This window comes from Corvus brachyrhynchos, unplaced genomic scaffold (genome assembly GCF_000691975.1).
Source record: "Corvus brachyrhynchos isolate BGI_N302 unplaced genomic scaffold, ASM69197v1 scaffold370, whole genome shotgun sequence".
Classification (NCBI taxonomy): Eukaryota; Metazoa; Chordata; class Aves; order Passeriformes; family Corvidae; genus Corvus; species Corvus brachyrhynchos.
In genome coordinates, this window is record NW_008235977.1 from 1,819,456 (window position 1) to 1,843,239 (window position 23,784).

Sequence of the window (23,784 nt, forward strand, 5' to 3'; positions counted from 1 at the left end):
GGTTTGCTGTGGACTGTGTCCTGAGGTCATGAGCACTATTTAGAGAAACAGCAGTATTCTGGTATTCAAAAAGTCAAAACTTGAAGTGACTGAATGGACGTGTTCAGTATCTTAACTCAATATAAGTACACACCATTTTAGAACTGCTGCAAACTCTCTAACAGCTAACAGACTTTTTCATTTATATGGTATATTTTAGATATTTCCATAGGAAAATTTGTACTTTTGATGTTTAAAAGTTGCTAATAAAACTGCATGATAATTCAATGCCAATGCTGTTTTAGTTCATGAAGAGTTTCATTTTGTGTCTGAAGTTCCCTGGCTAATAAGTGCTGCAGGTTTTCTGTATGACAGATTTGGAGCTTTGCTTGGCTTGGTTTTGCACAAACAAGATTTGCACTCTCTGTAATTACTGTAGCTTGATAAATTACTGTGGTAGCAGTACACCCAAATTTCTTCTCAATTTAAAATTAATCCAGAGAGCGAGAGAGAAGCTGGTGTGTTAATCCATTGCCATAATGCTGGGCTGGCATAATGAATATGCTCATCCTTTAATGTGCACAAATTTTTACAGCCTGGAAGCTGCTGATTTATCCTGGAGAGCTGAGTTACTTCCAACCACCAAGGTAAGTGTGTGCTTAACTTGTAGGAGGAAGAGGTGCTTCCAGGGGTAGTTGCAGGTCATAGGGGAAGGAGCTGTTCCCTTTGGAGCATTAGAACAGTTGTATTCCAGAGGTAGACAAACTGGGAACTGGCAAGGGGCGAGCTAAAGGGGTATGTTCAGTAATGGCTTTTCTTCTTCTTTCTTTCTTTTTCTTTTTTCCTTTCCTTTTTAAGGTTGTGATGCTGAAACTTCAAGACTATCCTTCTTTGTCCCACATTGTGATTCAGGTACCACCTGCAGTTGGCAAGAAGGTAAAAAAATATGACATTCAGAAATTGCTTGCTTAGTGTGTTCATAACTTTCAGGTGCTATGATAGGAGGAAAAGGAAGTATATTAAATATGTGCTAAGTTGCTTTGAGAAACCATAGACCCACACTGTGGAGTGGTTTGAAGGTAGCTTTTGTTATCTTCTGTAAGCTCAGAAACACTTTGGTAAAATACCAACACAAGGCATGAATAGCACTTGAAACATGTACAAAACCATAGTTTTCAAATCAGTTCTTAGAGTTCTTCTTGGAGATTCTAACAGTAGTCTTCCTTGTTTTTCTTAATACTCTGGTTGTGTTCCTGAGTGGTTATACCTTTGAACAGTCATGTCTCTTACCCAGGTTAGCAGAGAATAGAGATAACTGAACCCACCACACCTGGCTTCTGGGGAGCATAGGTCAGATACCTCTGCAAACTCTTAGACCACAAATAACATAGTAGACTGAGTTGTGCAGAGTTTAATAGTTTGAATCTCACTAATGAGATGGATATCTTTGCATCATGGGCTCTCAGGATCTCAGTAAGAGGAACATTTGCAGACTTAAGATGCAGGCCTTTCCAGTTAGTCCTGGAAATGGCAGAATACTGAATTGGAATTTCTGATCTAATCAGATCTGGCATTGCTTTCTGTGACACAAATACAGTCTCTGAGTCTGTGGTATAATAATCCATGATCCAAGAAATTATTCACAGCACAAGTGAATGTAATGTTCTCTGAGTGTATCTTCAGATACTTGTGACAGAGGCATCTTGCAGTGAAATTAGTGATGCACAGCATTCAGGGTAAGCAAGATAGAGGAGAGATCACTTGGGAAATGTGATTTGGCAAGTACAAAGCCTTTCCAAGTCTGTGCTTGGTTTAGATCTGTTTTTAATAACCTGAATTGCAGTATACTTTGGGCTGTGAATTCTTCGAAGAGGATTCCAGAACAGTACAGCTCCCTGTAACACATCTCATGTCATTTGGTAAGTACAGCACATTGCTTTTGAAAAAAATGGAAAACTAATGTAACTAACCTCTGGAAAATAAATTTGCCTAAAAATGTCAGGTCAGGAGGTTTTTGGGGGTTGTTTTTCACTAAAGCTAACACTGCTTTTGTTAGTAACAGACAAAGAAAAAAGAAACATGGGGGTTTACACTAACAGATATGAACGCATGTAATTCTCCTGGAAAAAAAAAATCTGAAAATGTAGTCAGTTCTCAGATAACTTTATCTAATAATTGAAAATATTACATCCTTTACAGGGCTTTCTTCAAGCAAAATTCTATTAAATTCAACTGGATTACTTTACAATGTACAGCTCCAGCACTTCAACCAAGTAAGAATGCTACTTACGTTTTTAAGGTAATCAATGTAACCATTGTTTGGAGAAAAGTGACTTCTTTTTTTGTGTTGTAGATATATCAAGCTTTCAAAATTTATATAGAGAGCCACTGCCAGTCACTCAAAGGTAAATAGAAGTCTTCTAAAGTATAAATGTATAAAACGAATTCTTGAAAATTTTTAGAAACAAACGTCTTCTCATGCAATGGAATTTAGGCCATACTGTTATAATCTGTTCAAATGTGTCTGCTAATATCTCTCACTTCCCACTTCAAGGATAGCTCAATGAAAATGAGGAATTGGTCCTTTAATGTTTGTTTTTCTTACTTCCCAGCAAAGAGAAGTTGAACTTCCAGCAGGATTCTGCCTTATGTTGAAAGTGTTTCTCAAGTAAAGCACATTTGGCTAGGATTTTTATTTGCTGATAATGGGACTCAAATTTGAATGTTGAGCTACATAAGCTTAAACAGGATGGGTTGCTAAATGACCCTGTTTCAAAAAAAGACAGTGATGGATTTTATTAGATTAAGGTTTCAGTTTCATATTGAGAAGCAGAACTCTTCTCATAACCCTTCTTCCTTTAAACACTGCTGTCTCACTGTCTTGCCCTGTAACAGCCTGAGTTTAAGAATGTCATTTTTGTTTACTGGTAACTGCCCTGATCTGCATTGCGATGTCGATTGCAATGTAACTGCAATGGAAGTGATTCTGTGTAGTGATCTGTGTGCCACCGTTGTTTTACTGGCCCTTTAGTTTTTAGAGACAGTTCTTCTCAAATACCTTGTTCTTAATTAAGCTTGTATTTTTTAATGCTGTTCCATTTCAGAAAGAAAACCTAGTATTTACAGACTTCATATCCCCTGGTCACATGAAGACTCAATAATTGTAGCAAAGTAAGGACTTTAGCAAATAATAATTTCTTGATATGTTGTTTTAAAGAATATTTGTATCCTGTTGTGATAATATTTCTGATGTGAGACTGTTTCTCTAGTCTTAAGTGTTTGCCTTCTATGGCTTTTCCTCATTTACCTTTCTGCCCTTGTTGACAAAGTTGTTTTGACTTTTCCTAGAACAAGAATACCTACTAATTGTTTGCTTAATGGTTCTCACTAATTTTCTCGAAAAAGAAGTCAGATGTGCTGGTCTGAAAATTGTCAGGATAATCACTGACCCCCTCATGGGTGGAGAACAGTGTTTGCTCTGGATGTTGGCTTCTTCCTGGAAGCCAAGGTTGGGATCACACAGAAGCCCTATGTTCACTTCAGCAGCATAGTCCCAACAAAATCAAATGATACAGCTTGAAATATATGTGTCACTAATGAAGCTGAACAACCTGACTGTATTTTAGATGGTTGGAAAACTGTATTTCTAGTTTATTTTAGAAGTCTTAAGGATACCTCACCATTTCCAACCCTCTGTGTTTTCCAGCAGCAGCATACGTGCAGGAAACTGAACTGTATTCTTGAGGATCTGTCCTTCCCTTTCTTGGCACTCGGCATATTTGCATGCTCTGTGAGGCAGTGTGTTCACTGAACTTGTCTGCTTTCCTCAGTACCACATCCCTCGATGGTTCAGAGGAGAGGGAATTGAGGATGTTATGTAGTTCTTTGTGACAGGATAAACAAGTTCCTTACACCATTTTGCTCACAGCTTGTGGTGACACTTGGTGTAGTAGATCTGCTTTGTGTGTACTTGTGGAAGACTGAGGCATGTTTGGTTTTTCTGCTTGATTGTAAGGACAGCAATGACCATGAACGTTGCTGTTTCAGAGTTCCATCTCTTGCTGAGATTTCTGCCAAACTGCACATTGCTCAGCCTCACAATGACAGCACCCTCCCAGAGTTAAACATCTACTCTTCCCCAGACTGTCAGTATGAAGTGAGTAACGCAGTTTAATTTATAGCTGGTTTGCATTGCTGGATAAATTTTTGCATGATTCAGTCTTTTCAACCATAGCTAATTAATCTCAATCAATACTAAGCAAATCTAAAGGCAGGCTGTTTGGCCTTTTTGACATGTAGTGTGTGTTACAAGTATTTTGCAGCAGCTGGATTAGTATTGAAAGTTGGATTCTAAAGTTTTAAAGCATTTGCTTTTAAAATGTCAATAGTAAGGTGTTGTACATTTTAGTTGAGGGATTGCTGTATTCTAATACTTAAGTTTGCTTCTTAAAAATTAAAGTATTTTGTACTTATGCTTATGATTGTATAAAACAATATATTTTTTTCCCCAAGGTAATTCTGAAGACATCACTTCTACAGGTTCTTGGGCAAGTAAGAAAACCTAATAGTAAATTGGGGGTTTTTATGTCATTAGCATCTATAGACATTTTTACTTCCTCCCTTCCTTACTGTGGCACTTCAGATTCCTTTTTGCTGCCAAAAGGAGCACTGTTCAATGATCATTTTGCAACCTTGTCCCTCAGCAAGGCATCCCTCCTGGATGAATGTCAGGCCCCAGTCCTTAGAGGAGTGGAAAAGCTCTCTAGCTCTAAAGAGCTGCTGTAAATGTGGAGCATAAGGCTTTGTGGTGAGCTCAATATCTGTGAAGGGACGACACTGTAGGTCACTTTAACTTTCTTGCCTGATGAGTCAGTAGTGTTAAAACTTTAAAATACATTTGGCATCAATTAAATTGGGGGAAAAAGTCTAAGTAGGTCCATATGCTCCTCTTCAACAAATCTACTTTGGTTATCAATGAAGAATACATTTTGACATGGGGGTCAGTAAAAATAGACTGGCCATCTGCAGTTCTCTGGTTCTAAGAAGTAATTAATTTGCAAGCACCTAAGTGTAGTGCTGGAATATTACTGGCAAGGTTCTCTACTTGAATGCATGCATTTAGAGCAAAGATTTTTCAGTTTGTTGTTTTTTTACAAGAATTTATAGGCTATTGGTATATTAATCATGACTTGGGAGTGTAGAAGCCAATTAATACATGTATGTAATTGCTTCCAAAAATTCTTTGCCTAAAAGCATATATAAGTATATGCAGATTTGGCTTGGAAAGTGGCCTTTAAATTGTTTTAAACTTATTTTACTGAAATGTGATACTTCATTTTTTTCATACTTGTCTTGACTGGGAAAAAACCCCATTTGTTTCTAATTTGATAATTTATCCAAACCTGTTTCATTAGCTGCTTATGAGAGATTCTAGTATTTTTCATCTATAACATTAATTGCTATTGGAAGTTATCAAATATTTATGCATTAAAATGAGAAACTGGATCTTTTAAGAAAGATTTTCTAATCTCATTATCATACTTCATGATAATATTTGTGTAAATGTTTTTTTAATACATTTTAATAGATAGAAATGAAGTTATCCCTTTATCCTTATCTTTCAGATAGTAAGGTTCCATGCTGGTGCTTTTCCAGTCTATATTGTTTCTAATATTCTTCTTACTTATGGAGGACAACTGAGCACATTGAGATCAACAGGTAGCTTTCTAAAAATCATTTTTTCTCTGTCAGAAGTGTTTTTAGAGAAATTGCCTATCAAATTTACTGATGAAAGACTAGCTAGATGTGAAATTTTTAAGCTCAATATCATTCAGCTTATGAAAACACTTGGATCTGTGCTCTTCATTTTCATTTTCTCTTGGCTGGTAGTTCTTCAAAATTGTGTTGTAGCAAAATATTTCCTTATTATTTTGAATTGCAGTCCCTTCTCTGTGAAATATTGGTGTTGCACAGTAGGTCTACCTAAAAATACATACAAAAATTTAAAGTAAGTTGTTAATGTGCAAAAAACACTATTTCTTGCAGGAAGATGAGATTTACATAATAGGTTTGAGCCATGTCTTCAGACAAAATTGCATTTTTATTAAAATTCAGGGGGTGTTTGTAACAAACTCCGTAATGTCTCTAGAAGCTCTTGCAACTTATGACCTTAATGTGGGTGACCCAGTGGAGGAAGGCCTTGGTGGTGCAGTATGCAGCCTTGCAGCGCTCCTACAAGACACAGTTATCTTGTTTTCAAGTCAACTTACCATTGTCTGAATTTATTTTTTGTTGTGGATGGTCTTTGTTAAAGTTCATGACATGATAGTAACTACAGATGCTCTCTGTTCTTGATTCTAGGCCAGTGTTCAGACTTCTCCCTTGAACTAGTTAGGACAGCAAAGCCCTACAAAGTAGAACCTCTTATAAGCATTGTTGTGTTTCTGCAGGGGTGAGTTTGCTTCATTTGTTTCTTTAAAACAGTTTCCAAAACAGAAGTTTGAGTAAAACTGTTGCTGGGGAGGAATATTATTTTATCTGTAGTCACTGTGAACATCTGACTGTTATTTTGCTTGAAAGACTGTAATAGAAGGAGTAGTTGATAGATATCTAACTGTAAGAGCAATTGGAAGTGATAAATAATACTGCTTTCATGTTTTTGGCAGGTTTAACTGGTTTAGAGAGATATGGGAATCACTGTCACTACCAGAGGTGGATGCTGCTGTTCTGAGTAGTCAGGATGCATGGTTCCCCCTTGTGTCCCTGATTCTATTTCTTTTTGGGACAGGCATTGCCTACTGGAGTGGAGTATTTTTCTCTACATCTCTGAGACTCTTCTCTTCATTGTGGTTAACTCTGATTAGGTAAAACAACACAATGCTATATAATTATGCTCTTCTTAGATGACTTTGACCCTGACAATTGTTTTTCTTTTTTGTTTGTTTGCTTCTGTGTGAATGCTTGGGCAAGACTGAATTCTGAGCAGATTGAATTTATACACGGTTTTAGACATCTGGGTTTGAAAGCAAGCAGGAATTGATGTCTGGGAAGAAGTACAACAGGAGTTTTGTTTCTTTTTTTTTTTTTTTTTAGACCTACTGTACTTCAAAAAGATAAGTTGATTACACCCAGAAGACTCTGTGGGATGATATCTCTTGCTTTGGTTAGCTGGACCACTTGTGGTGCATTTGCTATACTCATTATTTATCTTCAATACTTGTTCAAGGTACTGAAAGGCTAAACACTTTGTAACTGAATTGAAAATTTTGGGTGCTTTGAATTAACCCCAGGTTAAAAGCAAAAATCCAAATTGCCTTTTTTATACATAAAAGAAATGTTATTATTCTCATACTTGAAATAGGTATTTTTTAAATTTATCTGTGTCATGGTCTTGTAATTTTTACAATTTTTCTTCTTCTTTTTTTAATGCTTCTTCAAAGAAATGTGTGGTCCCATATGCCCACTACAACAATGCAGATAATTGAAATTTTTAACTTATAGCTAGGCAGTATTATAAAAGCAAAGACTGATAACTCCCTTGAAGAGAAACTTTAGCAAAGAGAGGACTTGAAATTTGCAGTAGAAAAGACTTTACACAAGTCTTTGTGGAGCAAGAGGAAGGAAGGTGAATATATTGAAGAATTAGGGTAGTCTTCTTGTATGTCCAATCTGATCCCTTGGGTAGTGCCACAAAGGTCCATATTTAGTTCCTGCCATTCAGTTTCCACGGCTTTTCTTACATCAGTGCCTAACTTCTGATTCACCCCATGGCTATGGCTGTCCTTGGCTCCTGGAGAAAACTACAGCTCCATTGGGGCCCTAGAATCATCTAGCTATAAAAAAGAAAAAAATTAAGGAGACCTCAGTTTCTTTTTCTATGCTACAGCTTTTGTGTGAAGAAACATTACTAAACAAGCTGCTGTTTTGTCTTACAGGTTGCAAAACTGCACGTGGCTGTAAGAGCAGAGCAAAACATGCACAAGAAGGTAAGTCTGTTTCCTGCTTCTGTTCCAAACTGTGACCAAAAATTGTCTGGCAGACTTCTGCCTTGGTCCTGTTAGGTTGTGCTGAGGTGACTGGGCAGCTGTAGTTCACTTGCTGCATGTGTGATGTGAAAGCCAGGCCATGAGCAGCCTGGTCTGTCAGACACAGCCGCTGCATTCACTGTTCCAAGTCACTGCAGTGTGAACTTGTTATTTGAGAAAACTCTGTCTCTGAATGCACGCAGAACAACAGGGTTTTGTCTAAATTTTGGTATTTGATTATGCATGGCTTATCTAAAAAAAAAAAATTCTAGGTAATAATCTATACTGCAGGTAAATATGGGTTTTTCTAGAGAGGCAGTGTGTGGAATTCAAGGGTTTTTAGTCCAGCGATGACAAACAGGATGTATTAGACACATACGGACTGAGACTGCCGTAAATAGGGAGCCGTTTAAAACAGTGAAGAAACATTTGGTTTCATGCAGTGTGAACTTTCTTTTCTGGGTTACTTTAAGGTATAGGATCAAAGATGTAAGCAGATATGGATAAAAGCATATGAAAACTACCTGTAATTTTTTGCAAACATAGAACAAAGCAGTCCAACAGGAAAAGTTATTGAAAGTTTTCTTTGGCTTTCTTTGGGTTGATTTTTTGTGTGTTTAGTTTAAAATCCTCTCCTTTCATCTCTATATAATTTTTTTTGTTTCATTCGGGTTTTTTTTTTCTGTCATTGGAACTTAGTATCTGCCAACTCATTCATTTTATCTTTGTTATTTATTCCTACAGGTAATATTTTACTCCTGTATCTTTTCCGTGAATGATCATCTGTGATTTTTCACCCCCATGCTTTATTACTCCTTTTATTTTGCTCTTCCCCCTTCCAGGGACTCCATTTCTTTTCATTGTATTGATGTCAGGGCATCTACACTCTCCATTCTTTTCTTCCATAGACATATAAACTATTAGTGTATGAGAAATTTCTGATTAAATTTAGATACTTTAAAACTGAACTATGGAACTTCGCTTTTGATGGCTTTTTGAGGCATAAATTGCAAATTTTCTTCCTAAATCACAGTTGCTGTGATATTGTTAGGATATTTTTCTCCTCCTCTTTCCCCAGCATGGGTTCTTAGAAGCCTGTGCACATTTTTGTGACTTCTGTCTTTCATTTTTAGGATTCAGGCCACTCAAAAGAAACTTCACAGAACTCCAGTACACACACAGTCAAAGCCCAGAGTTCAATGGACAGCATTCCAGATGCAACACAGTCTCCTTCCAACAGTACAACAATTGCTGAAGCTGTTAACAGTCTTAAGATGCACATTACAATCCTCAATTTATTCACGTGGATTGTGCTGCTCAGCTTGTCATCTTTAATTTATTGGTTAAAAAATCTCAGGTAAATTCTTAAATTGACACTAAGATAGAAGAAAGTTACAGGAACCTTTGAAGATAATAAAAATTGTAAATGTTTGACTCTTTACATTATTAGCTGCCTTACAGAAGTTTTAAATACTTTTGTTAATAACTATTGTTTTCTCTATGCAATCTGGTTTGTGTTATGGTATAAGTAGCTGTTAAGTGAATCAGTGATATGTTGAAGAAAATAATGATTCAGAAAGAGTTTTAAATCAGGCTGTGACGCCTGATTTCATGTGTCTGTTGTCATCAGCATAGGCATATTACTTGGCACTCTAGTTTAGAAGTTACATGCTTTTAAAACCATTTCTTTGCAGGTACAGTGTTAGACTTGATCCTGATCCATGTAGATCCACAGCTGTTATCCTTGTATGCATTTTAGAAATTCTAATGAATTCAAGTACTTCTGAAGTGAAATCAAGGTACTGTAGTCCAATCTCTAGTTCTGCTTTCCTGCTTCTTCGTGACTTAACATTTGTGTGGTAAAACTTAATTTATGCTGTACAGACCTGTAATTGTTCAGCCTCTGCAGAGATCCATGAACTCCTGTGGTTAAGTCTAAAAGATGAGGTAAAATTAGTGTGCACATTACCTCTAGTTCAGCTAAGTGGAGAAAATCCCCTGTATTTGCCTCATGGAAATAAATTAAGTATGTGCTATCTAAGCAATTGGCTGCATAACAACTTATTGAACTGTGACTTTTTAACTCAGTTCATTGAATCCTTCCAAATGTCACAGAATCCAAGTACATTTAGCAATTATTGTCAGACAGCTAAAAGGAAAAATGAATTTTAAAGGATTATAGTTATGTTCTCGTAGCTCCCCTTATGGGAGTAGAAATATGTGTTCTGTACTGGATTAAGAAGTTCTGAGAACTTGGATTCACTGGCAGATTATTTCTTGTTGAGATATGAAATTAGTCAACACCTCATGAATGGCAATAAATAATAATGAATGTCATTTATCCTCTTGACCAGTACCTGTTATCTCAAGTGATCTAAACCATTAAGTCTTTCTTTGTTACAGAGAAAAAAATTCTAAATTAATCTAAGAATATTTTTAATGACATTACCCTTTCTGAATAATTTCTCTTGGTTGTGCATCAATTTTTATGGCCCATTAGACCTAGGTGTTCAGTTTTAAAAATTTACAAAGCCTTAAAATAGAAATTATTTTGCAAAGGAAAATGAAATATGGTATTTTCATACTTTCTGCATATCTGGCTAAAAATGATAATTTTTCTTCTTTGTATTCTTGCAGTAAACTCTTGAAGATTGCAGCCAAAGTTCCACTCCCTTTGTCTGTTGCAATGCTGGCCTTTGGACAAATGCATTTATACAGAGTCCCACACTTTGTAACCTTTTCTCTTCTTCTACATGTGCTGTGCTGTATTGTGTGATGTTTATTCTATATAGGACATATATAGGACAATGCACCCTAGAAACTTAACACTGGAGATGGGAAAAATTGCAACACAGAAATGCCTAATTTAATATGATCAGTAGTTTACATTATGTGGGAAAGAGGACAGAACTGTGAATATTCACAAAAAATTCATGGTTTTATTCACATTGCTTAGAAAACTTTTTCTGGTGTTTATTTCATGTCTCTGAAAATGGAGTGATTTTACCGTGTATAAGCACGTAACTCATATCAGTGCAACATCTCAATACTCTGCCTTGTAGACACTTTGGTATTTCACTATACTGCTGTGTTAAAACAGACCTTTTTTACTCACTGTGCCATGCAGTGTCTGTGTTCTGAACTTGCATCTCTTGCAGATCTAAAATATGCTGGTTAAAACTCAATACATTTCAAGCACACTGTGACTATCACAAAAACCACACAGCCAAGTATACTTTTAATTATTTTATGTTACATTCAAAAGCTGCCACATTTGTGTCTAGACAAACTAGAATGTACTGCTTATATAGAACTGTTATTTCTATCAAATCATTTGTTCAATCAGTGTGAGTTGAACATTTGTGAGATTAATGCAAGTCTTACACATTTTACTTTTTGTGAGAGTGAGAAAACAACAGTATTCTATGTAGCTTTCTATTCAGGAAGGATACCAGCAGATTCATAAACAATTTGCTGTAATGTTGTTTTAAAACATTGTCAGTTTTCTCTGGAATTTTGAAATTAATCCTTGGACTTTGTCCATATATAGAAGCTGGCAAATGTTGAGCTATGCTGTGAGTTAACAGTGCGGTTGCTGCACTGGTTCTAAGTAGACAAGGCAGGCTTTTTCCTATTGTAAACAGAGAATCAACCATCTCCTAATAAATGCCAATACATCAAATGAATATGGAATAGTTACAACCCTGCAAACTCCTGTCCTGTACAGTGCTAACTTCTACATGTGGGCAAACTCAGTAAGAGTGGGAAATACTGACCATAAATATTAGCTCTGTATAAACTGTTATCTTAGTGCCTAGATGCTACAGTGACTGCCATTTATAATAAAGCCTAAAATAGCTCTGTGTAAGGAATTCTGTCCCCTGGGCGTGTGTTTTGCCAACAGAAGAAATCTCAGCAGTCCTTAGGCTTAAATGATGTAGGTTCTGTGTAGAGATGAGCCTACTTGCTTCTGTGTTAGCTGTCTCTGCTGTGTCTGAGATACCTGTTACCTTCATATGGAAATACTAAACCAGCTCAATCATCTTATAGGAATACCAAGAGGAAATCTGCTGCTCACAGTCAATCAAGTATACTCTTGATACAGTAGTACAGCCAGCCTGACCCATTAATTTCATCGTATCTTAATAATCTTGCCTAAAGTGCCTCAGTTATTTCTAACTGTTGTTAGGGTCAATTCCTTTGAGCTGGCTGGAAAGACTCAGTTCACACAGTGACTTTCCAAAATGAAGGACAAATGTGAAGAAAGCCATGTGTGTTTTGTTTGCTTATATCCAAGTCAGCAGTTCAAGTTACTAGTAAGTCATTAAAAGTGCTGTAACTGAGTAAGGGTATTGTAGTTAGCCAAACCACTGTCACTGTTATCAGTAATCTATGTGCTGGTATTCTAATCTTAACCTTAAAAAAGGTTAGCTTATACATAGTGTTTGTAAATCAGAAAAGTTATTTGAATAGGTTAAATCTTGGTATTTTCTAATCAAATGTATGCTACAGTATATATATATATATATAGAATAATTAGTGTGACTAAATATACTTGTAGCTAAATGCACCAGTTGGTTTAACTAAACATTGCTGTTCAAACAGAACATAGAAGCCAATAGATAGATAGAAGAATAGAGTTGTTGTCCTTGCAAATGGCTGTGAGTGAAAGATGGTGGCAGAACTGCATTAGGGCTGGCAGAGGGCTGTGAAGTGTGCCAGGTCTGATTTATGTGGAACATAGTTTTTCTTGACCTTCATGGTCCTTTTGGCTTACTACTCTATTTTACTTCTGATTTTGTTTTGCCATCTTACCAGGCTCTTTATGCATTAATCTATTTGTTGGAGCTGTTGGTGGAAAATAATAAGCAGAATAAGGAAAGAAAACAGGCTCGATATTTAGTATCTTTGAAAGCTTTCAAAATCTGCCATGAAGTGAAACCCGCTGAATTACAGCAGCATAGGATAACACCAATTTTTTCTTGTCATTTAATGATTTTTTTTTTTAAGCTGGAGTTCTAGTGATAATTGTTAGCACTCTTCATAAAGTGGGTTCCAGAATCTTGTATATATGCCTGCCTGATTTTCAAGTTGGAGGTAGGAGTAGATATAATCCTGAGTCTGAGATCCCAGATGACACATTGTTCGCATGTCCCTCAACACTCCCTTTCCTCAGAGATGGTTTACCTTTACTGGGGAAAGGAGGGGAAGTCCTACACCTACTTTGAATTTATATGCATTGTGTGCCATTTAATAGATTTAATCTGTTGTCAGGGATGTGCATCTGGCCTGTGCAGTGACCGTGGACTGGACAACTTCAGGTGTTTGGCAGATTAGGAGTCTAATCCCAATTAGATTTGCCATATAATCAATGGATGGTAACAGGATTAGAACAAGTCTTAGAATTCATCCCATTCTAAGAGGATGAATCATACTATTCGTCATTCTGAAAAGGACTAGATTTTATAACAGTCTGAAATAGTTTTTCAGGCAAAATACAATGATTGATTGATGTTACTTTTGGACAAGAAGCTTCTATTAGGTGAATCTGTAGTTCTGTCACTGTTCACAATTATCATTTCAGCAGAAACATAGGATAACCCAATATAGATACTATTAATTGCATATATAAGGACATGTAAATTCTACTGAAATATCCTTTATTATGAGTGGGCTGCATTTATAAAAAAGCTTTTGGCAAAACATTATAATGTCTCCTATTACCTTTAACTAAATTAAAATTCCATTTTATTCATCAAATTTTAGATTATCTTGATTATGCGGGAGGAGATCAAGGCACAAATTGTAAAGGTTTAGACCTCAGGATGCATTCAAAAAAAGAACTATTTATGTGGATCGAATATAATATTTTTTTATAAGCTATCAGAAACAGAATGAAGAAACAGGGTAAGAACTTGAAATACCAAATGCCACTAACTTTTGGTACAGCAGAATCTTTCTTTGGCAGGGAGAGATCTAATGAGAAGTTTTAGTGATATCTTCATACTCTGAAATTACTCTTGAAGTCTATAATCTTTTTCTGGTTGATGTCATCAAACGTATTCCTGAGAGTCTGATCATGCTGCAGTCACAGTGTACCTACACTTGTAGCTAACATTTCATAGAAAGTCTCTACGTGTCTGATAAGGAAAAACTCACCTCTTCACTGGAATTACCAAATATACCTTGGAACTGAGTGAATTAATGTTGTCCAAAGGTGATCTTTTAGTTTTGATTTAAAAGTTGGTTGCAGTGGGTCACATTTCAGCATCCTGTTGAAAGAGGATTGGTTTGGGGGATTATGGTGGGAGGCTTCTTTGTATGTTTTATTTCCAAGAAACTTGCAGTAACTGGAATTTAAGGTAGTGTTATTTCTAACGTTTAGCGTTCTGCCCTGATCTTGGTTTTGAGTGAGCTAATTCATGTAGCAATTCATTCCTTAATATTAATTTGCTACATTTTAAAACAAATAGATACTGTTTTTATAATAGAATAACAGCAAACCCTAAGCAGTGCAGTAGTAATACATTGTAGAAGGCATAGAGACTGCTGGTATGTCTAAGAGAATGTTTCATCTATAACCTAATTGGGCTAACTTTAAAGTCAGTGATTAATAAAATAAAATGTATTGACACTTAACCCCAAAAGCATTGCATATGTCAGTGTTTGATACGTCTCATTTCCCATGAGTTTGCCAGTAACAAGTGATGAAGTCACTTGACATTTTTCTGCAATCTGATACATCTGCTTCTGAGCTTTGATAGCACAGAATAAAATCCATTACGTAGCCATTAATAAATGTAAACATTTGAGAAGCTTTCATTTGAATCAAGTTTATTTCAATACAGGGTCGAGTGTGTTTAGACTTCTGTTGTATTTATACTGGGATAAAACCAGCCATTTACTGACCTTTAATGCTCTGAGCTATGAAAATGTTCTTGGACGTGATTATAGAGTCTGTACAGAATTGTGCTGCTGTTCTAAGTCACTAAGCTACTGGAAAATTGTTAGTTCTAAAATAGAATCAATTCTTAATGTTAATTTTCCATTTAATGATGAATGTTTCTCACTTAATTTACAGCTTTGACTTTTTGCATCTCTTTTTTTCTGGAAGATAATCAGTCTAGCTTTTGTAAGCATTTAGTATGGTACTGTAAAATATAAAATTTTCATCACTTCATACTTTTGTCACCAAAGCTGCTGTTGTATAGCCTCTAGCAAATGTGTGATAATGAAGGACAATTCAAAACTAATTTATTTTTTATTTTAAAGTACAATTTCTACCTTTGTTCTGAGCCAGAACTTTAAACTAGAATATTAGAATCCATAAAGTCTTTAAAAATTCGAAAACCTTTTGCAAAGATTATACTTTCTGATGTATATTCTTATTTATGGAAGAATGTGTTCAAAGCTTTTAATCAGCTCATCTATCCTCAAACTCAAGTAAAAGGTATACACTTTGTCGTATTAATAGACACTGCTGGTTTTAAAAATGAATTCTAAGCATTTAAAGAGAAAATTCCATAGCTCTTACTTAAGCAAATCTGCCCAGCCCTCGATTTTTCAGGTGTCTAAGCACGTAACTGCCTCAAATATGTGCTTATTGCCTTGTAGGATAACACCATGAGCTGTGATATTTTGACTTTAATTTTGCTTAAGATTCAAGGTTTCTTTCTGTGTTCCTAAATGTAGACAGATTTTGCTACTCATGCTGTCATGAACAAATCTTGTAAGCATGGCCTCTCTATAGTTATTGGCAGGTTGTGCTCTGGGTTCTCTAGGAATCTGTGTGGTATCAGAGCTGAGTTTGTGTCTCTCAAAACCAGGAGGGATTAACATCATAATCCTTGTTATTTGTGGCACATCATTCCAAGTCCTCCTTCCACATGCAGTTCTCTTTGGCTTGCCCTGTAGTGCCAAGCAGAACAGTGGGCACAGTGACTGGCCTGGTGAGGAGGTGCAGCAGCTGTGTCCTGTAGGCTTGTTCTGTTCAAGTGTTGCCTGTTTGTTGAAATACCAGCCAAGACTATCTTCCCCCTCTGACTTAAAAAATTTCAGGGTATATATCTTTAAATATCAAATGTGCAAGTGTGTTGATGTTTAGCTTTACAAAAGGCTAAGTGCACTATTTTGGGATCAATTCAGGCTTCAGTATTTTCCACCTACTTCACTCTGAGTTTGGAAATAGGATTTGAGACTGCAGCACCTGACAGCTGGAATACTTTACGGAAGTCTACAGGTAGCAGACAGGACACACGTAATTAGAGTGCGAGACCAAAACTAAAATGTAAAATTCCTCACTGTGACTTTAAACTTGTAGCTTTCTAAAGAAAAAGAAAATATACTGTGCCTTAAACCAGTAAATGAATACACTCTAACTGTAGCCTGTGGACTTCCATAGCCTTATATTTGATTTTTGAAGTTGACCAAAACTATTTGTGTGGATCATACTGAAACTTGATTTGGGGAAAAGGCTTTAAAAAATTCTTTTGACCCCACTTTACACTTCGAGAAATGACAACTACAGCATATTTTTTGTTTGGGATCACACCAACCAAAGTCAGAAAGCTTTAGATGACCTGAATTTTTCAACCCTTTCTGTTGTGACCAAAAAAAAAATAAGGAAGGAAAACTACTCGCAGATATCTGTCTCAGCTTTGAAGTCTGTGTGTCAAATTATTTTTCAACATTTTGATCTTTAGTCCTCAAAAATAAAAAAATCCGCTTAATTGTAGTTTAAGCAAAATACTGTATTTAAGCCATTGAATAGCAAAATCTTTGCCAGTGTGAAAAGAAAACTAGGCAGAGGTGGGGTTGATTGTTTGTGTTAAGGCTCCAGAAGTTTTGACTATCAAATTTCACATTTTAGGAAAAATATTCATATGTAAATGGGGGGAAAAAATTACACATTGTTCTTCCTATCTCATTAGAGAAAACTAGAAATACTTAAGATCTTAAAATCTTGTTTTAATATAGTAGAAGGATTTCTTATGTATATTTTTTAATACAGAGAGCTCAGGAAAAACTACTGCTGGCTTTCCTTATTTGTCTCTAGAGGATTCTTTGTGTGTTTTGAACAAAGTGCCACAAATTCTGACTTCCCCCCCGCCATTAGCACTGAATCTCAAAAAGTGATGCCATCTCAGAGCTTACCGTTGTACTGTGGGTATTTAGACATGCAGACAAACGGTCACAGAGCTTGTTTGAAGCAATACACAGCAAAGTTATAAAAAACTTCCTTTCACCGGGCACTAACTTCAGTCTGGGTGCCACAATGCTGCTGCTCCTGCTGTGGCACAACACAGAACATGCTATCTTTGTGTCTTCCCTGCTGCTTCCTTCAGTGTGCTGGCTTAGGACTTGTAAAACTCATTCCAGTCACCTCACTTTTTATTTTGTGATGATGTTTCAGCAATCCTAGCCATTGGTGATTTTTCTAGCCACTGGAATATTCTAGTATTGAAACCCCCGAGAAGGTAGAACTGTCTTTAAGGCCTTTATGTGTCATGATAACTCAAGAAAAACTGTTTGATTCCCCATTTACCTTTTAATTGTTTTTTCAAGCACAAAGATGCGATAACGTTGGCCAAAATACCTGGTTCGGGTAATTAGGGGGGAGGGAAGGATTTGTTGGTTGTAAAAGGACTTAAAACTTTGAAGAAAACATATATGATTTTGAGAAAAATCTGTTGCTTCTCAAGCATCTGTCTTACATGTTTTTAACTCTTCCTCTGTTTTCAGTTCTTATGTAGCTACCATAAATCTGATGTTGTACATGGAACTAACTCTTAATATTTACAGGTTTTTAGAGATGTTGACAGGGTCTTATCTATAAATGTTTGAGTAATGCTATAGCAAATGATTGTGCTTATTAAAATGTTTATAACTAAGTTCTTACACATCATGCCATGTATCATAAGCTTTGGCAAAGTCCTTGTCTTGTGAGATGCTGAGAAAATCTTGGAGATATTTTCAGATAATGTTGAAATTGCTGAAAGATGAAATCTCATACTCTTTAAAAACTCATTTAGATAGTGGTACTTTTTTGTTGTAGTTGAGGGCAACTTGACTGGGAGCTACTCTGGGATATTCCTATTTTGTTTGGTGGTTTCCCTGTCTGCAGTGTGTACTTCAACTTTTTTTATTTGTCTTTTTTTTTACCTAAGTGTGCATGACTTAGAGTACACTGTATAGTAAATCCCCTGCTAAATAAACACTTCTGTATATTTTTGTATGCTATTCCAACGTTGCTTGCATTGGTACAAATGGTTGTAATTCACAAAAAGTGCCACTTACCAGTACTGCTCTGTGGAGTGTTGTGTTACCTGTACTGCTGTTGTACAAACACGCTGATGAGTGTTGTGATCAACGTTTGCCTTTAGTCTTGGCTCAGGTACTCACGTGGAGCAGTTTGGTGCTTTTCCTTCTAACTTGTAATACTTGGGATTCTAAGCAGAAAATAAAAGTAGTAAACAAAAACCTTGTGGTTGGAGCAGTACTTTAACAGGTGCTTCCTTCACATCTCAAGTAGCATGCAATAAAGATCATACTGGATGAAGCTTGACTCAGTATTTTAACTCCAACACCTTAGGCCTCGTGAACAGGAGATGCAATGAAAGTCAAAGTCTTCAGTGAATATTTTATTTAGTGAACAGTTTATATAGAGCATCATATGTATAAAACTTGTCTCAGCTAAACTAGTATATTTTAAATTTTTACCTTTTAGAGATGAATTGCATGGAACTGAGCAAGCAACGCTATGAGTATTTTCATCTTCAGGGCAGTTTCATTCAAACATACATGAACATTATTTACTGTGCCAGAAAGGTTATATAATCAGTATAGACACTTTGAAAAGATTTGATTTACTGAAGACGTTTATCAAGAAAACCTGATGCTTAAATATGGTTGCATTAAAAAGGCAGCACGTTGACATCTGGCTTTCACAGCATTTGTTAAACTTAGCTACGGTTCTCAAAGGAGGATGCAATTTCATTCAATTGGTGTAAGCATACTAGTAGTATTTTAATATGAATGTGTTCTGCTTATATTTGACTTTCTCTGAAGAAAAGAATTGAAATTATTTTAAGAAGACCAACCCCCACATTAAAATGAGCACTAGGTCTAAACAGACTTCTAGCTCCGACAGTTTCTCAAAGCTTTTAGCTCAGGACACAACAATACAAGTGTGTAAGGATTTTTCTTTTAGACAGCTCACAGAAAATATATGCTAATTGTATCTCTTGCGTATCTGCATACTTCATGAGTCACCCAAATTGCCTGAGTTCCTCCAGTAATATAGCTTGTTGCATATTTGCAGATGAATTTAGTATGTTTTCCTGTCTGAATATACTGCATATCCCCCAGGTCTTTGTAAAGATATCAAAGGAATAAATTAATTGAGGAGGAAAAAAACAGGTAGAAGAAAACTGGCTGTCCCCCCCCACCCCCCTCTTTTCTAAGTTAAATAAGGAACTAAAATCTAATCCCAAACTGTAAATCATGCCTTTTCTCCTTTCTGTCATTTTCTCTACGGGAGCATGTTTCTACTTCTGGCTGAAATAAATATCTAGCTAGAAGATCAACGAAGACAGTTCCCTTATGCTGAGGCCTGCCTTTTTACAAGTTATTCTCCTGCTACTGCTCTGTTCTTAGTGGACTCATTGTCTGGAAGTTGAGTGTTACAAAACATAATTGATGGTGCTTGATGGATTTTATTTTTTGTGTGTATGATTTTTTTAAAGTCCAGATTTGCAGAATAATAAGCTGGATAAATTGTCCTGAATTTTTTTATACTACTGTAGTCATGCAGATAACACTGCTAGGACTTTGTTTACTGTGTTGCTAAAGATGTTTGGATGTCCAAAACTTTACCTTCCTGGAAGGGGGGTGGTAGGTTTTTATTTTGCTTTCAAAATTTAAACCAAAGAAAAATGTAAAGTTTCTAGTCAGAAATAAACATCTGTACTCTGCAGTAAGGTAATGGCCAAATATTTTTAATTTTAACATGTCTATTTCGGGATATATTTTATGTGATACTAAGTCATGTATCATCTATATAGTGGAGAGAAGAGTGCAGTGAAATTATAAGCAAAAAATATGAGCAGCTCTGATATGAAGAATGCTATGCACTAAGGCCAAGATAAATTAGCAGAGTCCTGCTTGCAGCCTTTGCCTTAGTTTCCAGTGTGACAGGAGGATATTAATTGCTGATAAAATCAGGGTAGGAAAGCAATGCTTCCATTAAAATGTTATGATTTTGGATATTGAAACAGACATTACTTTTCTCTCTCTTTTTCCAGCATCAAGAAAGTGATCCATATCTCATTTTCTTTAAAACCATTAGTCACCATTCTAGAAATATGGCTAATTACTTTTAATTAAAAATAATATTTTGATAGAGCTGTGCTATTTCTCCTGGGAATGGTTTTAAACTTACTATATGCCTACCACCACTTGTCTGCAATACGGATTAGGAGGAATTTGTAGTGCACTGCTCGATAGCAACAGGTCTGAAGAGTATCAGGGATGAAATTCTCAAGGGTCTTTATGTCATGGATGGAAATGGAATCATTACTGTATTTTTGAACTCCTGCTAACGTCATTGACACCCACCCACAGTCTACTAGAAATATAAGTGCCGAGATCAGGTTGTTCACAGATTACGAGGAGACCAAGCAAGAAGGGGGCAAGCCAAAGCCAAATTCCCTGGTAAGCTCTATTTTAAAGAATGTGAGAGGGAGAATTTCTTTTCTCCCCCGAGTCAAGTTGTGAAATGGGTGTCTAGTATATTAGACCAGGCTTTATTAAATACCATTGCACATATTATTATATGTAGTAAAATTTAATTTAATGCAGTTTAAAAAATTGAGCTCTCTGGATTTTGAGCCATATTTTTGCATTCTCCGTGGAGCACACAGAGTTCTGATGTTGTATTAGCCACTGAAAATGGCTGTATGTAATAAATGTAAACTTACAAATGTAATATTTTGTGTTGAGTGTTGTACTAGTCCCTCAGAAGAGAGTCCAGTGTCTAGAAAGAGCTTTGGTATGGGAAACACTTGTTTAGAATAATTTGTTCTTCCAAGTACATGCATGTAATCTGCAGTAGGCAGATTTTCCTTGGATTTACGTGTTTACAGTGACAGCTCTGTGAGGTTTAAGGAGTGTCTGTTTGTCCTTCTTACAGACAGTCTGTTCATCTCCAGCATGTGGAAAGTGCTGCTCCTGGGTCTATATACAGTATTGGCTGTGAGAGGGTTGGCAAAGAGTGCTCCTTTCCAACCAGAAGAAAAATGGAAGCCTCTTGATAACCCCAGAAACAGAGACCTGGTGAGGAAATGTTTCAAGTGAGCTGAAGCTCTATGTGTTTTTTTGTTTTCCATCAAGAGACTCCTCATCTTCTAAATTTAAAGACAAGAGGGGCCCATTAGATGTAATGTCAGGAACTGTGCACTTTGTATAGTCAATAACCATTCCTCAGTCAAGATGTGCCCCTTAACTGAGGAGGCATTCTCAGAGCACAGTAGTGCATAAAACTTCCTTGTATCTCCACCCAGAAGCTTTCATTTTAAAAAAATTATTTTGATTATGCAGCTACTTGTTTTATGAAACAGAAGAGGAATGATTACTGTGTTTCTTTCAAATGTGTGCTCTGATTGCATGTTGTTTCATCTTACGGAAGTACAAATAAGTTTGCATCTGACAGCTACAAAAATACCACTTAGAGAACATTTACACAGTCTTAAAAAGAATTTGTGAAGGGAAAGAATCAGTTTCCTGTAATTTTTCCTCAGTGTTTTAAGAAGCATTAAATTTCAAATCAATTGCCCACTGTTGCTGACTCTTAGAGGAATGTTTAACAGAACTGTCTGTTTGCTCTAAGCAGGGGTTTGGCTGTGCCTGTTTTACAAGGGATGCAGTTATATCAAACCCCTGTGATTCAGTGGGGAGCATAAATGAGCTGCAAACAGTTGCTGGTTTTTTGACTTCACATAAGATGTGCAAGCCATGGATGGAGTGGACATGTCTGAATTAGGTTGCCCACACTGTATCAGTTTATGATTAGAATAGAGGATTTCATCCCACAAAGGAACAAATACTACATCTAATTTGTGTCAGTAGAAATAATTAATCTCCATTGGTCATGCTCTATTTTCACATCTGCAATATGTTCAGTTTTTCAGAACTCTCCAGGCTTACTTCTTGGGCAGGGGTCTTGATCTCAGAAAGTTCCCAGCTACTTTCACTGTGAACAATGAAGGACCAAGGCCTGTCATGTTCTATTCAGATCCTATTGCTTCTGCATTTGCAGATTATGAAGAAAGGAAAAAATCTTTTCAGAATGATTTCAAAGGCTGAAAGATTCTGCTGACAAAGGTAAAAGAGGATGCCTTGTGCTCTAATGTTGTTATGTGTAACCAAGAGAAAGATTCTGACTAAAGTGTAAAAGCAGCTTTTTTCTCAGAAGGAATTAAAAATGTAGTACCTTAACCGTTACCCGAAGTGGGTTTTAAAATTCTTGAGGCAGAGTTACAAGGTAATTACCACTTAGATAAAATAACACATGGTGCTTGTGCAAATCTATATAGACCATGATTTTTTGTTTTCTCTTTTTTCCCCCCTCCTTCATATGGAGGAGAATTCTAAAAATGTACAGATAATAGGGGGTGCAGGTTTTATGTAAGGAATTGAAAACAGATTATAAATTGAGATTAATGGTTTCTTGTGATATATGTATATTAAGAAAATTAATTTAGACATAAATTACTGCACTAACAAAGCATATATTATCTTTTACATTCAAGGTAAATAGTGTTTTCTTCTGGTTTACAAATAGTTAAGAATTTCAGTAAGATTTAAATCTAAGCATTTTGGTGATTTGCTGAGTATCTTAAAGTGCATAAGTTGTACTCAATATTCAGCTTAGGACTTCCAGCTCTGTCCTGTTCTCAGCCTGCTTAACTCCTCCTCTTCTTGTAATCAAAATTGAAGCTCCATTTTTCTTCATATCATGAACGATAATAAAGACTGCACTCAAATTTTAATAGTAAATTCTCTTTTTGCTGCGTTTTTATGCCAGGAAAAAAGCACCGTAGAATGTGTATTTTGTGCATGAAAAATAAATGAAAAGGGAATTCAGATGGGATGCCCTACTCTAAGTCCCAGCAGCAGTGAGAAAAGGATTGCTGGAAGTTCTTTGTCCTGCATAATTCAGGATGGTCATGGCAGTTCTTTTCAGTGTACAGAACTGTTTTGGGAACAGAGGTTCAGCTGGTGTTTTCATGTCTTGGTTTGGACCATACCTTGGTTGCAGATGGTTATTTCTGCATTTGTCTCACATATTTGTATTTTTTTTTTTTTTGTCTTTTTCAGGCATTAACTTCAGAACTCCAGGCCAAGTGTAAACCTTCACAGCAAAATCTTACTGCTTTGACTTTCTAACTGTTACCTGACACTTCAAAATTTTCTTTATTGTCACCGTTTCTACCAATGGAACCTGGTGTCCTGGTGTAATGAGCACAGATTCTGTCTATTGACAAATGTGTGTGCTTTGGCTACTAGAGTTTGTGAGCAGAATTGTGCTTAAGTGTGAATAAATGAAGAGTGCAACAGCGTGCATTTAACTACTGCCGAGTGTCTTTGTTCAAAGCTGGTAAATAAATGTTTCCTTTCCGTTTATTAGAACGAGATGTCCCAAGGTGTTCTGTGACGATTTTTCAGATCCTCTTTTGATACAACACCTTTCTTGGCGGCCCTCCGGCTGCTTGTGCCCCACCGC

At 36.3% G+C, this 23,784-nt stretch overlaps 2 protein-coding genes across 2 annotated transcripts in view; both read left to right on the forward strand.

The window, feature by feature from the left end:
- Positions 1-15,016, forward strand: part of PGAP1 (post-GPI attachment to proteins 1) — a 31,557-nt gene extending 16,541 nt beyond the window's left edge. The window contains exons 12-27 of the mRNA XM_017728561.1: positions 575-626; positions 838-915; positions 1,823-1,898; positions 2,179-2,252; positions 2,333-2,384; positions 3,084-3,150; positions 4,027-4,135; positions 4,492-4,530; positions 5,604-5,697; positions 6,340-6,430; positions 6,645-6,842; positions 7,072-7,204; positions 7,914-7,964; positions 9,137-9,360; positions 9,698-9,802; positions 10,641-15,016. Coding sequence (XP_017584050.1) covers positions 575-626; positions 838-915; positions 1,823-1,898; positions 2,179-2,252; positions 2,333-2,384; positions 3,084-3,150; positions 4,027-4,135; positions 4,492-4,530; positions 5,604-5,697; positions 6,340-6,430; positions 6,645-6,842; positions 7,072-7,204; positions 7,914-7,964; positions 9,137-9,360; positions 9,698-9,802; positions 10,641-10,779 — 1,582 coding nt within the window. The 3' untranslated portion in view covers positions 10,780-15,016. The remainder of the gene's footprint in view (positions 1-574; positions 627-837; positions 916-1,822; positions 1,899-2,178; positions 2,253-2,332; positions 2,385-3,083; positions 3,151-4,026; positions 4,136-4,491; positions 4,531-5,603; positions 5,698-6,339; positions 6,431-6,644; positions 6,843-7,071; positions 7,205-7,913; positions 7,965-9,136; positions 9,361-9,697; positions 9,803-10,640) is intronic.
- A 3,897-nt stretch (positions 15,017-18,913) lies between these two features.
- Positions 18,914-23,690, forward strand: CUNH2orf66 (chromosome unknown C2orf66 homolog). Its single transcript, XM_008629994.2, has 4 exons — positions 18,914-20,714; positions 21,193-21,335; positions 22,182-22,382; positions 23,379-23,690. Exons 2-3 carry the CDS (start codon positions 21,213-21,215, stop codon positions 22,362-22,364), a joined length of 306 nt encoding a protein of 101 aa, XP_008628216.1. The 5' UTR covers positions 18,914-20,714; positions 21,193-21,212; the 3' UTR covers positions 22,365-22,382; positions 23,379-23,690.
- The last annotated feature ends 94 nt before the right edge of the window (positions 23,691-23,784 follow it).

What these genes read in the sequence shown, in the direction of transcription:
- CUNH2orf66 (XM_008629994.2), top strand. Translation starts at nt 21,213, where the DNA reads ATGTGGAAAGTGCTGCTCCTGGGTCTATATACAGTATTGGCTGTGAGA. An exon ending in ACCCCAGAAACAGAGACCTG is followed by an intron (nt 21,336 to 22,181) that starts GTGAGGAAATGT and finishes CAATATGTTCAG; the next exon opens with TTTTTCAGAACTCTCCAGGC.